The 16064-nt window shown below is 44.2% G+C and overlaps 1 protein-coding gene across 2 annotated transcripts; it reads left to right on the top strand.

Moving 5' to 3' along the window:
- The first annotated feature begins 1250 nt into the window (after positions 1 to 1250).
- Positions 1251 to 15685, top strand: LOC309352539 (protein FAM240B-like). Of its 2 annotated transcripts, XM_081881113.1 has the most exons (4): positions 1251 to 1507; positions 5534 to 5643; positions 6023 to 6175; positions 11141 to 15685. In XM_081881113.1, exons 3-4 carry the CDS (start codon positions 6027 to 6029, stop codon positions 11271 to 11273), a joined length of 282 nt encoding a protein of 93 aa, XP_081737239.1. In that variant the 5' UTR covers positions 1251 to 1507; positions 5534 to 5643; positions 6023 to 6026; the 3' UTR covers positions 11274 to 15685. The 2 variants fall into 2 exon arrangements, with proteins under 2 accessions (XP_081737239.1, XP_081737238.1); XM_081881112.1 differs by lacking the exons at positions 1251 to 1507; positions 5534 to 5643 and adding an exon at positions 5825 to 5936.
- Positions 15686 to 16064: the final 379 nt, after the last annotated feature.

The following is a 16064-nucleotide window of genomic DNA, read 5'->3' as shown; positions in this document are numbered from 1 at the left end:
TCAGTACAATGCAATTTCCTAATAATAACAGCAATAAATAAATGAAATATAATACCACCTCTGTTATTTAGCTTTGCCCATGACAAGGCTAGGCTTCAACTCTAATTAAAATAGAAATACGATGGAACAAATAGTGGGTTAAACCACAGAGCCTAGGACTTGCCAATCAGAAGGTTGGCGGTTCAAATCCCCATGACAGGGTGAGCTCCCGTTGCTCGGTCCCTGCTCCTGCCAACCTAGCAGTTCAAAAGCATGTCAAAGTGCAAGTAGATAAATAGGTAACACTCCGTTGGGAAGGTAAACAGTGTTTCTATGCGCTGCTCTGGTTCACCAGAAGTGGCTTAGTCATGCTGACCACATGACCCGGAAGCTGTACGACGGCTCCCTCGGCCAATAAAGCGAGATGAGTGCCGCAACCCCAGAGTCAGCCACTACTGGACCTAATGGTCAGGGGTCCCTTTACCTTTACCTATGTTTCTAGATCATGACAGGTAGCATCTTATACAGTCGTACCTTGGATCTCAAATGCCTTGGCTCCTGAACAAATTGGCTCCCAAATGATTGAAACCCAGAAGTGAGTGTTCTGGTTTTCAAACGATTTTCGGAAGTGGCTTCCAATTGGCTGCAGGAGCTTCCTGCAGCCAATCAGAAGCCGCGCTTTGGTTTCCGGATGTTTTGGAAGTCAAACGGACTTCCGGAACTGATTCTGTTCAACTTCCAAGGTATGACTGTAATTGAAGAAAAACTCATGAAGAATAGGGCATAAATCCTGGCCTCTAGCACAGAGGCAGAGAAAAGCCTCTGCTTATTCATTCATCACGGTAGGTGTGCTATGTTTGCCACACATTCTTAAAAGCTTTGGGGCTGCCTTTGAGATGAGTTCAGATCCCTTTGCTATGCTCAGCATTAACAGCTAAGCCAGAGTTCCTGCCATGCACCCAGCCAGGTGTTCTTACCAACCAGCAGTTCAAAGAAGATTCCCCCCCCCCCCCAGCTGACTCCTCTGTCACTCGCTTGAGTAACGCAGTCCTGAAACAAGACATGTTATACAATGTACGCTGCTCAGATCTCTCTGTTGTCTTGGAGGAGACGGGGCTGTGTTCCTGCGAGTCACATGGCATCATGTTCCTAAGAGGTGCACTTGTCAAAGAATAACTGTTTCCCTTGAGCCAAGTTATGACATCAGTGACACTTGCCTGAAAGTTATAGCAGAGATCAAATGCGGCATTCAAAGCTGATGCCTTGTAGCTGTCTGGCCATTCCACTTCATGTGTTGTAGACTTCTAGAGACGGAGATTAGTTTCTTCGCCTCCTGTTGAAATGGTTCAAAAATAGCTCATGTCACCAAACCCAAATAAAAATGAGTGACAGAAGAAAAGATATTTGAGGTTTACACAGTCCGCTGTGTGAGCCTGTGTGAAAGAGAGGGACCCAAAGGTAAATGTAATACATCTCACAGCTATCTCCAGAAAAGCCTGGTGAAAGAAGCAGCTTCTCTATTATTAAAGTAAGCCTTTAATTATTTGACAGATTATTATTATATTATCTTGCAGGGTGTGACACAGTAATCAGTTTTTCTCTGATCTTTTTATGCAGCTAATAATGTTACCAGATTTTTAATGTGGTCTTAGATTCCCCCCCCCCCCAAGTTATCTGATCTCTACAGTCTTTTATGTTTGTATTTTACATTAGTATTTAAATCGCTGTGTTAAGGTAAAATGTCAAAGGGTATCAAAACACTCAGAGAAGATGCCCCTCAAAAGCCATGTTTAATAAGATTACCATTCCACCTCATATCCTTGTACTAATAGCAATATGGAAGCTGTTTGTTTTAGTTTTTGATTTAAAGCATGCTTTAGTCATAATTCTATGTACAGTGTTTTCATTTAAAGGCTGCAATCCTGTGCACACCTTATCCATTAGAAGTCTCATTGTAGTAGTAAATATTACTACTGAGGGTAAACTGGAAGAGCTGTAGCACTCATCTCACCTGAGGTGTCATTTGTTCATAAGACTCTAGTGAGGGGCTTTAAAATGTTAAAGAATAAAGGTATATTTTAAGGTATATTTAAATAAATAGTTTCTGAAGTATTAACTCATAAGTTCCTTGAAATCAAATAACTTTGCTCTCCAGTTTTAAGTCACAGAAAGGAGGGGAGGAGAGATCACTTACCAAAGTTAAGTTAATTTGAATTCCCACTAGATATCTTTTAAAAATAAAAAAGCATTTAAAGTATATAGAGACTAGTCTTGACTGTCATGAATTCACACTTAAAATACCTCATCTAAACATGAAGTGTGAAGTCCAGTGCTGTTATTCTGCTTGTATAAAAGCTTTTGATCCCATGGAGATGTCCACTAATGTAAGAAGAGATGCGATTTTTGTCCACTCCCCCCTTTTCATCTGCAGGCACCTTTCACAATGTTCTGCGGGGTCACCAGCCCCCTGAAAGAGATTTGCAGAGGGCAAAGGGGGAAACTACAGTGGGAGGGGGGAACTGGTGAAATCACATTCTCATCTCTTGAATTACCGGAATCCTCTGCTGGATCAAAAGCAGAATGGCAGCGTTAGAGTTTGCCCCCAACATGGCCATTTTCATTTTTCACTAAAGCAATGACATTATTTCACTGATTTATCCCATAAGACTAGGAAGGCGAAGCCAGACCTTTGCAGAGTACCTCTAAGCAAAACAACTGTTAAATTCTAGAATTCAGCATGAAGCATAACTTGTCTCACACTGAACTCAGCTTGACAGTACTGAGTTTCAGAGGCGTTCAAACATCACTACATTCAATAGTTTCATCATTGCCTTCAACCGATGGCTCTAAGGCACCCCTCATTTTCAAAGGAGGAAAGGAACAGAGTTATATTTTTCAGCACAGCATTAGACAAATGCAAAACTGAACTTGTCTCTGCATTTTCCTAACGTTGTCTGTGTGTTTCCTATTTTACAAGCTTGCCTGTCAAAGGGTGATGCTGAGCGCTTGCTATAGAGAGAAGTGAATGTAAAAAAGGAAGTCTCCCTCACCCCGTCTCATTTCCTCCTGTTACACCGATAGATTTCATGTTTGGTGGAGACTTGGTGGCTGCATGAGAGAATGCAGTTGGGGCTATTTATCAAATGTGGGTTCCAGTTTTGGGCTTGGTGCTGTTTCTCCCATGAAACAACCCAGGAAACCAGGCTGGGAGAGCTTGGAAAATATCTCAAAATAGCAACCCTAGGAACATAAAATGTTGGATCCTCCCAAATGTTCATTGAACCCAAAGTATTGCCTGGGGTGAGGCACAAGATTTTGCCTGCATACTCCATTTCATGTACATGTACAACAGTCAACTTAGTTGGCTGTTGAATCTTATTTCCCTAACACGCCATAAATTTAAAGCACCTAGCTTCCCCTAAGGAATCCTGGGAAATGTAGTCCATCCCCTCACAATGTTACAACCCCCAGCCCTTAACAAATTACAGCTCCCAGAATTCTTTGGAGGAAGTCATGTTCTTTAAATGTACAGCATGTACGCAGAGGAAGTTCAGCAATGATGATGAGAAAGCAATTTCCGATGAACCTGAGGGCAACAGGTGTAGGAAAGGTGTAGAGTAGGCCACATCATGGCATTGCTGTAACCTGCAACTCCATGTTCCAGTATATACAACCTGAAGTGGCTGCCTGTCTCACCTTAATGGCTGGGCCAGCCCTAGTCCAGCATCGTGTTTTCAACAACAACCAGTGATATACTTTTGGGAAGCTCCTATGCAAGACGCAAATGCAACAGATAATGATTTTTAGAGGCAAACTGCCTCTGTATGTGGAGGTTCTATTTCACTATAATACAGTAGCGAACCTCCCTCCTGAGGGTCAAATGCAGCTCTTCAGGCCTTTCTATCCAACTCTTGGGACAGTCACTAGGCCACACATCCCTGTCCAGGCCGCGCATCCCTCTGTAGGTCATGTTGGAAAATTCTATTCCACCTTTAGTTGCATACATGGAACTGTTGCATGTCACATGTCTGTTTACATACCAGCACAGCTTGCTGGGAACTTCCATTGTGTGTATAGCTTTTGCTTTTCCCTGTTCTCTGAGAAGAGAAAGAGAGAGACAGCATGTTTCTTTGTCCTAATTTATGATTGATAAATCCGTAGTTGTAGTATGCTTCCATAAGCCTCAGGCCTATTCTGTGTGCACAGTTGACTCTGCTGACATAGTGTACCCTGGCTTTGAAGCCTGGGTCGCTGATTTACGTAGGAGCAGAGGCCGATGTGTCTTCGCAGCGGGACGGCTGGAAGGAGACGGTTCAGCTGGGGGCTAGCCAGCTGGCCTTTCGACCCTCTGCATGCCAACAGGTCACACACCCTCGGTGGTCTTGCTTTGCAGCAGCCTGGAGTGCATTTGCCTGGCTGCAATGTATCCCTGAATGGTGATAATATCTCTTGCTTGTGGAGAGATGTGGGTGTAGAGCCCTCTGACTTTTGCACAGCTGGGGTAGGCAAGGGTAGGCAAACTACGGCCCACAGCCCGGATATGGCCTGAGGGGGTCGTCAAACCACACCCCCCCGGCCCTTGCCACCTGCTCGGTCAGTCGCCGTGTGGGGACTGACTTCTGGGACGCTGCCACGACTTCCTATTGGCTGCAGGAAGCTCCTGCAGCCAATAGGAAGCCGCAGATGCTGGCTCCTCCCCCACCATGGCTCTGAAAGCCAGCGGGGAAAGAGTGGTGTGTGCGCATGCACATGGATGCGCCCGCTCTTGCGCACAGGCAATCCAGCCCACTGGCGAAAACGTTGGCCAACCCCTGCTATTATATGAAGGAAATAATAATAATAATAATAATAATACCCCACCCGTCTGGCTGGGTTTCCCCAGGTACTCTGGGGGGCTCCCAACAGAATATTAAAAACATGATAAAACATCAAACATTAAAAACTTCCCTAAACAGGGCTACGTTCAGATGTCTTCTAAAAGTCTGATAGTTGTTTATTTCCTTGACATCTGATGGGAGGGCGTTCCACAGGGCGGACGCCACCACCGAGAAGGCCCCCTGCCTGGTTCCCTGTAACTCACTTCCCTCACTTCTCACAGAGAGGGAACTGCCAGAAGGCCCTCGGTGCTGGACCTCAGTGTCTGGGCTGAATGGTGGGGGTGGAGACGCTCCTTCAGGTCTACTGGGCCCGAGGCTTTAAAGGTCAGCACCAACACATTGAAATATGCTCGGAAACGTACTGGGAGCCAATGTAGGTCTTCCAGGACCAGTGTTACATGGTCTTGGCGGCCACTCCCAGTCACCAGTCGCATTCTGGGTTAGTTGTAGTTTCCAGGTCACCATCAGAGGTAATAATCATATCCATTGATTCATTTTTGCCTCTTGCGCCACCCTCCACTGGCACATAGACCGCCATCCTGGAACGAAGCTGGCAAAAGTTTCTCCACCCCTGCTATGAAATCTAATCTCTGTTGGCAGATAGGGCCGCATGATTGGTGTCATGTGCATTTATGAAGATGCTTCTTAAAATATGGAACAATCTTTAACCACTGTAGGTCAGTGTAGGATTCCGAAGACATGTCCCTTAAGACAACAACAACAAGCTATCAATAAATTTGTGGAAAGAAGCATGTTCACTGAAGGTCCGGAAAGGAGGACATGCAAGGTGAAAAATGGCACTCTATATTGCATATCAAGTTATACGACTCCCTCTAATAGCAAAGTCAGGTGCTGAGTGCTGACAGCATTGTAGCCAAAACAGGGACTCTGAGAAACAAGAGCATGTCTTAGCATACACAAGGGAATTCAAAGCTTTGCAGAAGTACAAAAAAGCTTGACCCCCATAAAACTTCCTAATGAAGACTAAATGTACTTAGTACATGCAGAATGTCTGCCAATTGGCAGGGGAATGGAAACATTTTCACAGGGGTATGTGAAAATTCTAATGGAGAGAGAAAGGTGGGGGGGACAGTTCACCATTTGCTTAGCGCATGTATTATTCCCTAAATTACCACTGAGAAGGTCTTCATATCTTTGCTTTTCAGAAAAATGAATCAACATATTGGCTCCAGACGCCGCGGCGTGGCAGTCCACGATGCCCGTGGCTTGAAGAACTTTTGGGAAGAAATCATTGAAGAAACACAGGCCAAGCAAAAAGAAGTTGAAGACTTCCAGTTAACCAGAAGTGCTTTGAATAAGTGAGTGGTTTTCTCTTACTTGCATGGAAGCTGCCAAGCAAAAGGCTGGAGGGTGTCCTCTAAAATGGGCATCTCCAATAGTTTTGCCTCTTAGAGTACATACCCTCCAGCATTTCTCTGATGAAAATAGGGATGTCCCATTCCATAACAATAATTTTTCTATTTATACCCCACACATCTTACTGGGTTGCCACAGCCACTCTGGGCAGCTTCCAACATATATAAAAAACCCATTATAAAACATTAAACATTTAAAAAAAATTCCCTATACAGGATTGTTTTCAGATGGCTCAGGGGGTGGATAACTCCACGCCCTCCAATATTTCTCTGATGAAAATAGAGACATCCTACCATGCCCTCCAGACAAAGGTGGCGCTGTGGTCTAAACCACTGAGCCTAGGGCTTGCCGATCAAAAGGTCAGTGGTTCAAATCCCCGTGACGGGGTGAGCTCCCGTTGCTCGGTCCCTGCTCCTGCCAACCTAGCAGGTCAAAATCACATCAAAAGTGCAGGTAAACGGCGTTTCCATGCAGTGCTCTGGTTCACCAGAAGCGGCTTAGTCATGCTGGCCACATGACCCAGAAACTGTCTGTGGACGAACGCCGGATCCCTCGCCCAGTAAAGCTAGATGAGCACTGCAACCCCAGAGTCCACCGCAACTGGACCTAATGGTCAGGGGTACCTTTACTTTTACCATGCCCTCCAACATTTCTCCAATGAAAATCGAGACATCCTAAAGAAAAGTGGGACATTCAAATCAGGATCAAATCAGAAACTGGGGTGGCTTCTCTAAGTCAGGGACGCTCCTGGAAAATAGGGACACCTAGAGGCTCTGAGAGTGTGCCAATGAGCACCAAACTCTCTGCAGTTCAATAATGAAAGAAGATACCTTTTATGGAAGGTTTTCTAGAAGAGACAGGATGGGCATCTCTCAGGAATGCTTTTCCAGATGGTGAACCACCACCCTATCTCATCTGACCCACCAAGTCTTTTCCCCTGGCCTGCTGGCCGTGACTACGGTTGGAGATATTAATGGCTACAGTGGACGAAGGGCCTCTCACCTTGTCCTTTGCCTGCTGTCCTTGCTAGCAGATTAGAGGACTCCAAGAATTGGAAGGAATGCTCTAGTCTCCTCCAAAGTTTCCCCAGCTCTTCATTAGAAATTTCCACCACAACCAAATAACGCACAGAGGCTCCACACAAAGTAACTTTTACAAATCATAATTCAAACAATGTTCATTTAATTCAACAGGCTAGATAGAGAGACTGACCTCCCTCCCGAGGGCAGCTGATGATTATGAGCAAGCAGCAGCCTGAAGTGAAGACAAATATTCTCTTTATGTTCCCTGGGTTGTTGTAGTTAGCAAGTCGCACATGGCCAAAGAGAGACTGTGCTTTGAATAAAGATATTCCCTGCTGATTAGACTGATTTTTAAGATCTTGACTATGCCCTCTTGAGAATGCCACTTTGACTACAGGGCAGATCAAACTGAAAAAAAATATTAAACAGTAATTTGCAATCTAAATTGGAAAGAAAATGAAAATGACCACAGCCTTAAAAGGCCAGGCAATGCTTATTGAGACATTAAAGGAGGCAGGCAACAATACTCAGTGGTATATTGAGCAGTGACATTTCATTCTTGGCCTAGAATATTGGGTGTTTTCTGTGCATAGTATTGCTGAGAAGTTAATCTGTCATCAATGGCCTCCAGTTATATTATCAACTGGTTCCACTCTTGGCGCTATACCCTAAAGGAGCTTCAGCTTACTGCATTTTCACACTTGTGATTTTTAAAAGTACTTAGATTGTATGTTGATCATTGTTAAAAGTGTTACGACATATTTTGCCCAAACTCCATAATTTTCTGCAATAATAGGTGTGGCAGTTTCTGCACAATTTCACCATGGACACAGCTCCTAAGTTCTGGTCCCTGCTGTTCCGATTGTGTGGAGGGCTCCCATCCACACTGACCCTCAGAACTAACTGAGACCAACATTTCCCCAATGAAAATAGGGATGTCCCATTCCATAACAATAATTTTCCTATTTATACCCTACACATCTTATTGGGTTGATGTGCTTCCAGCATATATAAAAACATAATAAAACATTAAACATTTTTTTTAAAAAAACAAAACACTTCCCTGTGCAGGTTTGTCGCCAGACAGATTGGGGGTCAGATAACTCCATACTCTCCAATGAAAACAGGGATATCCTAAGGAAAAGTGGGACACTCTGGGATCAAATCAGAAACTGGGATGGCTTCTCTAAATTAGGGACATTCCTGGAAAACAGGGACACTTGGAGCGTCTGCCAATGTGATATTTCTGTATTATTTATTTTAAATATTTGTTACCTGCTCTTCATTCCCATGGACAATCCTAGAGTGGGGCACAAGGCTTCCTCAGACTGGTGTTTTCTTTCTGTTACATGTCATTGATGCAATAATAATGTTTATACTGGACCATCCACACATAATTCCGCAGCGTTACCACATTATTGCTCTCTGGAGGGGCATCGTATCTGGAGGTTCATGTATAACCGCTCCTATACCACCACGAACACAAATCATAATTGATGCACAATCAAAAAGAAATCTCGAGAAGCCCAAAGCCGATAACAATGTATCACCTTTACAACCCCGTAACTGGCCAAATAATGCCCTGTAACACATTCAGTCGTCTTTATGATTAGTTTATGACACCATTTCCACCCCAGATGTCATCTGACCTATTTCACTGTCTGTAGTTTTCCAGAACACCAAAGAGTCACACGAATTCTGCAGTGTTGGAGCAGGAACTGGTGACTGGTTGCGTCAGTAGCTCCTCTCATCTCACCCTTTTATTGTGAGACTAGAGGCTCAAAAGGATTGCCTGCTCTGTCACCTGGAAATCCCCCAGAAGCATTCAGGAATGCTTCAGACTTCAAAAGATCTCCAAGCGTGGACCATCTCTGTTAAGTTGTGGGTGAACATATCAGATGACACAGCGATTCTTCAAACAGCTCTTGTTTATTCACAGGCCAGAACAGAACTGAACTGAAGGGTTCAGCCAGCCTGCTTATACAGAGCTCCACTACAATGCGACAGTAGCCACTTTCTGTAACTATCCAATCACTGAACGTCACTTTCAATCCCTTATTTGCATATGTGGACCTGAGTGAAAACTATCTACAGTATCCCCCTGCTGGCCCAGGGTGAGAACTTAAGTACATAACAATCTCAATAAGTCCTCCATCCCTACGGGGGAAAGTGCCCCCACAATAAATGGTCTGACTATGACAAGGAGGTCATTACAACTTTCTCCCCACTCCAGACCCCACCCCATGCAAAGAACAATCAATATATCTGTCTCTGTGCATTGTGCCAGCAATATATTGAGACATCTCCACAGTTGTAATGGGAACCGTGAAGTCTCAATCTGGTCCATCTAAGACAGCCACAGGAAGTCTAGTGAAGTCCCACAGAAAAATGGCCCTAAAGTTCTCCAACACCACTGCTGAGACTAGCTCCACCAGCTTGGGTAGGGAGAATACTGGATAGTGAGGATCACGGGCAGCAGCCCTTTTCTATGTGTGGTCCAACACCAGATGCAGGCCCTCAAGGGAGCAAGGGAGTCTCCTTGTGAGGGAGATATCATCCTTGTTGACTGCTACAGTGACTCCTCACTCACTGCCTCAACTGTCCAGGCTGTTTTGATGCTCCTAAGTTCCCAGGTGGACACAGCTGAGTCAGATTAACGCCACCCAGCTCATATATCCAGGTCTCAGTAATACAAATCTGCCAGCCCCATCATCCATGATCAAGCTGTGAATGGTAGAAATCTCACTATGGGCAGATCTGGCATTAAATAACTGCTCTACCAAACCAGAGAGTAAAATGGCAGACCAACCTAGATCTGGAAGGATGGATGGAAGGACTGGAAGTGGGGATCGCCTCCAACATCTGTTCCCTCTTCTCTTTACCTGGCCAGCTCGATCCCCTACCATATCTCCCCCTGCCCATGCTTACCATCATAGCGGACCCCTAATTCTATTCCCCATAAGCATTTCCCAAGACTTATGCTGAAACACTCCGCCCACATCTGAGCACTTCTTCTCCTGCTCCTCATTCATCTGCAGACTCAATCTCCACTCACACCCCACTGCAAGGACTCAGTCCACACAATCGAATGCAGAGCCCAACAAAATCCAGCCTCTGGTCATTTCAAGAAAACACAATATATGTAGCCTTTGTAACAGATGTGAATACACTAGATTTTACTCCAGATTTTAATACCTCGATCCTTTTCAAGGGTCCTGGCTAGAACTTGACCATAGGCACTGGACTTTACTGACATTTTGTTTCTGTGCCTCAGCCACTTCCCCTACAATCTATATCCTTCCTAAGAGATGTCTGCAGTGGGTGGGAATCTTTATCTTTCACTGGGACATTTTCTGTCAACTGGGTCTATATTAAAAGTTCAATCAGGCATATGGAAAGTTTCTAGGCAACATTAAAACTGCATATTGTTGATTCAAACGGCATGCATATTATTTAGACAATTCATTGAGTTTTGTTTTGACAGGAGTAACATAAACAGCAGTCTGTGCTCACAGATTTCCTTGATGTCATTTCCAATGCATGCATTATATGATTTTTTTCCTATGAGGCAGCAGTTAGGCTTCATCAAGGGAATACCCTGGGGAGAAGGTGGCATATATCTAATGACAGCATTTTCCCAGTTGTTTGACTCCTCTGGAATCTAGCAATGTCACCAGGTTTCACACTGATGATGAGCTATGCCATTAGTATTCTCTCTGTGTTTCCAGCCAGAAGGCTGGAGAGATACCTTTGCTAAATTAACACAAGGCAAGTGCATTGGTGATGAAAGAAAAGGGACAACATTGCTATCACGCAAAGGAGCTAGACATCTGAAAAATCTGGTGAGGGATTTCACTGATGAGAGCGTCTGTTCCTTGTCCCCAGGCTCCGACGTGAATGGACCCAGAGACTGGAAGGTCGCTTAAAGATGCTTCAGAAGACCAGCGAAAAGCCAAAACTTCAGAGCAGTCTATTGCCAATAGAAGCTTTTCAGCAGATTCATAAAACAGTAGCCTAACACTATTGCTGAAACGTAGGAGAGTATATCTTGCTAGCCCCACCGATTGAGCCTGATTTTGATCTTGGATAAATCTGAACAGCAACTCCAGTTGCATCTATAAATGAGCTGTTAAGAAAGAGATCTGATTCAATTTGGTGGAGGCCAGATAACAGCGAAATAACTTACATTAGCTGTTAAAACATTATGATCTATTTTCAACTGTATCATTAGGTCAGTGAGTATAGAATTATATTAATGCTTCTTGCATTTATAAGGCGACAAGCACTATATGGAATGAAAGCTGTTATTTATCTAGTACAAAATAGTGAGGTTGACAATGAGTGTGTCACTTGAGCCTAAAATCCTAACCCCATTTACCCGGGAATAAGCCCTGTGGAAGTTAATGGTGCTTACTTCTAAGTAGGCATGTATAGAATTCCACTGTAAATGTGGCAGACAATATAGTTCTTTGACGTTTTTTCAAATGTTTGGAATTGTTAAGGTTGAAACAAGTTTAGTTTTGGGGAAAATAAACAATCTTCTTGTAGGTCTGTATTGGAAATGATAAAATATCCCCCAGAATTGCATTTTTTTCAAGGTGGATTCCCAGACTCCAGCTGAATCACGGTGAGAGAGAAAAGATTATTAAGCAACCTGATTTGCCCCATCAGAATTTAAAATTCTGAGAGGTTTCTTATTTTGCATTCTGCTATCTGCTGGTTATCTAGAAGCGTGAAAGCTTTTGTATTCTTAGCTTGACAGGATGGTGGTTAGAGGTATAGTATCACAGCCACAACAAACAGCCCTCTTTAAAACTAGTTTAGGCTACAATCCTGCCCTCACTTACCTAGTATAAAGGCCTATTGGATTCAATCAGATTTGCTTCTGAGTAAATATGGTTAGGATTGTGCTGTCTGTGGTAGGGGCTGGGAGTAAGCCTTGCTGAATACAGTGGGGCATACTTTTGAGTAAATAGGTTTATGATTGTGCTGTTACTCTGAATTCACACAAAACCTGTTTTGCGCCCCCCCCTAACGTTAAAACTAAAAAAGCATTTGAGACTGAGAAAATACAATGAAAACACTTTGTAAACAGAGCTAACTACTGGAGCAGGACAGCAGGGGACTTATTATATTTTTTAATATTTAAAAATAACTACTTTTGCTGCTTACTGAATTTCTTCAAGGAGATGAGGAAGTCATCATAAATATATTTTAAGGGCTCTTTAAAAAAAAAACAGTAAGGGAAGAAGAGTTGTGGATCGGTTTCCTCGCAATGGCCTGGTTAACACAACACAGTTTTCCAAATTAAGGCTTACTGGGACCACAGGAATGTGTGGTGGGCTGCTGGAAAAGAGCTCACAGCTGCTTCCCCTTGGCGGAATCTACACGCATATTAAAAACGCCGTGAAAATGCCTTTTTAAAAACGTTTTGAAAAATGCATTTGATTTGGCATAGCTCATTGTTGCCATCTAGTGTCACATTTGTATATTGCATTTTACAACACATTTTAAACATTTTATTTGCAGCTGTATAGCTGAGTCCCCTGTCTTTTTTACTGCTACACCGCACTGAGCTGAGCCACGTTGTGTCATCCAAATCCAGACTTGTGCCATAGATCTCTCCTCCTCACTAACTATGAGCTATGGCCAAGGGTTGCTCTTCACAACAAGTTCCAGTTCATACTACATGCAAAACCAAGCCTTCACTTAGCCTAGCACAGTGCCAAAGCCAAAAGGGATAGGGTGGAATCAAGTAGCTACAAGCTCCCAGACATAGCCAGGATTCGGCCATTGGAAACAGTGTCTGGGTGGAAATCACTGAAATGTCAGGGGAAATCTGGACATATTGTAACCCATGTCAGAAGTGTAGATTTTGGCAATTTCCCTTAAAAATAGCTCAAAAACTGCTGCTGCTGCTTCTTTGAAAAAACAGCACAACAGATTTGGTCAAAAGTAAAAAAAAGCTGAACAACTTTGCCCCTCCCACTGAAAAAGCTCAATAGTACTGCTCTACTAGGGACGCGGGTGGCGCTGTGGGTTAAACCACAGAGCCTAGGACTTGCCGATCAGAAGGTCAGCGGTTTGAATCCCCACGACGGGGTGAGCTCCTGTTGCTCAGTCCCTGCTCCTGCCCACCACCAGTTCGAAAGCACAAAGTGCAAGTAGATAAATAGGTACCGCTCCAGCGGGAAGGTAAACGGTGTTTCCGTGCACTGCTCTGGTTCGCCAGAAGCGTCTTAGTCATGCTGGCCACATGACGCCGGCTCCCTCAGCCAGTAAAGCGAGATGAGTGCCACAATCCCAGAGTCGGTTATGACTGGACCTAATGGTCAGGGGTCCCTTTCCCTTTCCCTTACTGCTCTACTTGATGCCAGAGTGATGCTCACAATCCAGTGAAATAATACTGAGCAGCAAGGGTGGGGAATGTGCTATTGGACTTCAACTCCCATCATCCTTTACCATTGGTTTGCTAGCTGGGGCTGGTGAGAGTTGTAGTTCAACAACATTTGGAAGGCCACAGGTTCCCCCGTTGTAGTCAATCTGTGAGGGAAGCAGGAGAGGTGCTTGTCTGGGAGTTGTGGAAGATAAGAGGCAGAGTGACTGCTGGTGACTGGTCAAAGCACATGTAAGAGCAGCATCAGGGCCCTTATGGGCAGTGAAGCACTTCCAGATTATGGCAACTCAAGGCACAGGCAAGAGTTGTGTCAGAAAACAGGCAGAGGTTCAAAATTCGCAGAATGTTGGAGCAAGCTCAAGGAAGGCATAGATGGGAACTTGGGAGAATTGGGAAAGGAAGTAAGAAGAGAGAGAAAGAAAGTAGATGTTTGGTTGTTACAGAAATCTTGCTCAGAGTGGAGAGAGGAAAGGTGGCAATGGGGGGGGGATATTTCAGTTAAAAACATTTTTAAATTGCTTAATATGAAAAACTCTAAGTGGTATAAGCAATAGAACCATATTGGTGATGTGGTCTAAACCGCTAAGCCTCTTGGGCTTGCTGATTGGAAGGTTGGCAGTTCGAATCCCTGCGACAGGGTGAGCTCCCGTTGCTCTGTCCCAGCTCCTGACAACATAGCAGTTTGAGAGCACGCCAGTGCAAGTAGATAAATAGGTACTGTTGTGGCAGGAAGGTAAACTGCGTTTCTGTGTGCTCTGATGGTCTTCTGTGCACCAGAAGCAGTTTAGTCATGCTGGCCACATGACCTGGAAAAGCTGTCTGTGGACAAACAGCAGCTCCCTCGGCCTGAAAGCAGAGATGAGTGCCATAATCCCATAGTCGCCTTTGGCTGGACTTAACTGCCCAGGGGTCCTTTCCTTTTACCTTTTACCTATGGTTAGAGAAAACCGTGGGGTAAGGATACACCTTTACCAAATGCAAAGCCCTGTTGTATATCAGGGGAGTTGTGTGGAGAGAGTCTCCTCCTTCAAATTCCTGGGAGTTTACCTTAGTGAAGACCTCACTTGGAAAAACAATATAACTCAGGTGGTTAGGAAGGCCCAACAGAGACTCCATTTCCTCAGGATCTTGCAAAAGAACAATGTTAAACAACAATTGATTACCTCCTTCTACCAGTCCACAATAGAAAGTGTCCTCTCATATTGTATCACAGTGTGGTACGTTGGCTTGACTGCCATGGATAGAAAGTCTTTACAGAGGGTGGTGAACACAGCACATGATATCATGAGCTGTCGCCTGAGCCCGCTAGATTGCAAGGGATCATTGCCTTAGGAGAGCAAGAAAAATTCTCAGGGACAATTCACACCCCGGCCAGCACCTCTTTAATCTTCTACCCTCGGGCAGGAGATATAGAAGTATAATCAGCCGTACCAACAGGCTAAAAAACAGTTTCTATCTGTGGGCCGTTAGGCTGCTGAACGGAAAATAATATACTGCAACTGACTTTCAGGGTTGGTGTGTTGTGTGACAAGCACACAGAGTGCAAAGAGATTGAGTGTTTGGGGGGGGAGGGAGGCTTGGTTAATTTCATTGTACACAAGTTGTACATGGACAATAAAGGTATGATGATGATGATGATGATGATGATGGTGATGCCTGTAGCCACCAGGGCTTGCCCACCCATGAGGGGCAGCAGATCCTGATGTAAATCTTTATTCCATCTTTGCTCCTGATGAAGATCTTCACTCACCCGTTCTTCCCTGGTGGCGAGGGGGAAGCCATTTGCCTATAGTGTGGAACAGATTAAAATTAACGCCAAGAATGCCTGTGTAATTGAGCAGGGAAATTTTAGCATGGCACATTTACAGAAAGCTATGCAGAATGTTATTTGCAGTCAAGCCTCTTGATGAAAGATATGGTTTTGATTTCTTCTTCTGGGCAACTCGTTTTGAAATATTCAATATAATAATGATAAAGAACTTATGTATGCTTACATGTGTCTGTCTCCTGCTTAAGTAAAAGATTATGAACAACATTCGGGTTTGCTGCTTCTTCCTCTTTTTAAATTCAGAACCCAGGGCATTCTCCTTACTAATAGTTATGGATGACATTAATGCACTAACATTTTTTAAATGGGACACTTTGTCAATAGGATCAATAGAAGCAGAAAGCTTTTTTTGTCAGACATTATCATCAGGTAAGCCTTGATGAGAAGAGTCATTCTACGTTTGACAAACTCAGCTACTCTCAAGTTAAGCAGCGTGAAGGCATGGGGAGATTTGGAAATGACAACTTGAGAGGAGAGGAGAGGAGAGGAGAGGAGAGGAGAGGAGAGGAGAGGAAAGAAGAGAGAGGGAAGGGAGGGAGGGAGGGAGGGAGGGAGGGAGGAAGGAAGGAAGGAAGGAAGGAAGG

Source organism: Podarcis erhardii, assembly GCF_964252035.2.
Source record: "Podarcis erhardii genome assembly, chromosome: 11".
NCBI lineage: Eukaryota > Metazoa > Chordata > Lepidosauria > Squamata > Lacertidae > Podarcis > Podarcis erhardii.
The sequence above is the reverse complement of the archived record's forward strand: the minus strand, read 5'-3'. Positions and strand labels throughout refer to the sequence as shown.

Coding starts and splice junctions, on each gene's coding strand:
- LOC309352539 (XM_081881112.1), top strand. CDS start 5,845: ATGTACTTAGTACATGCAGAATGTCTGCCAATTGGCAGGGGAATGGAA. Junction 5,937..6,022: donor ATTCTAATGGAGAGAGAAAG/GTGGGGGGGACA, acceptor TTTGCTTTTCAG/AAAAATGAATCAACATATTG. Junction 6,176..11,140: donor ACCAGAAGTGCTTTGAATAA/GTGAGTGGTTTT, acceptor CCTTGTCCCCAG/GCTCCGACGTGAATGGACCC.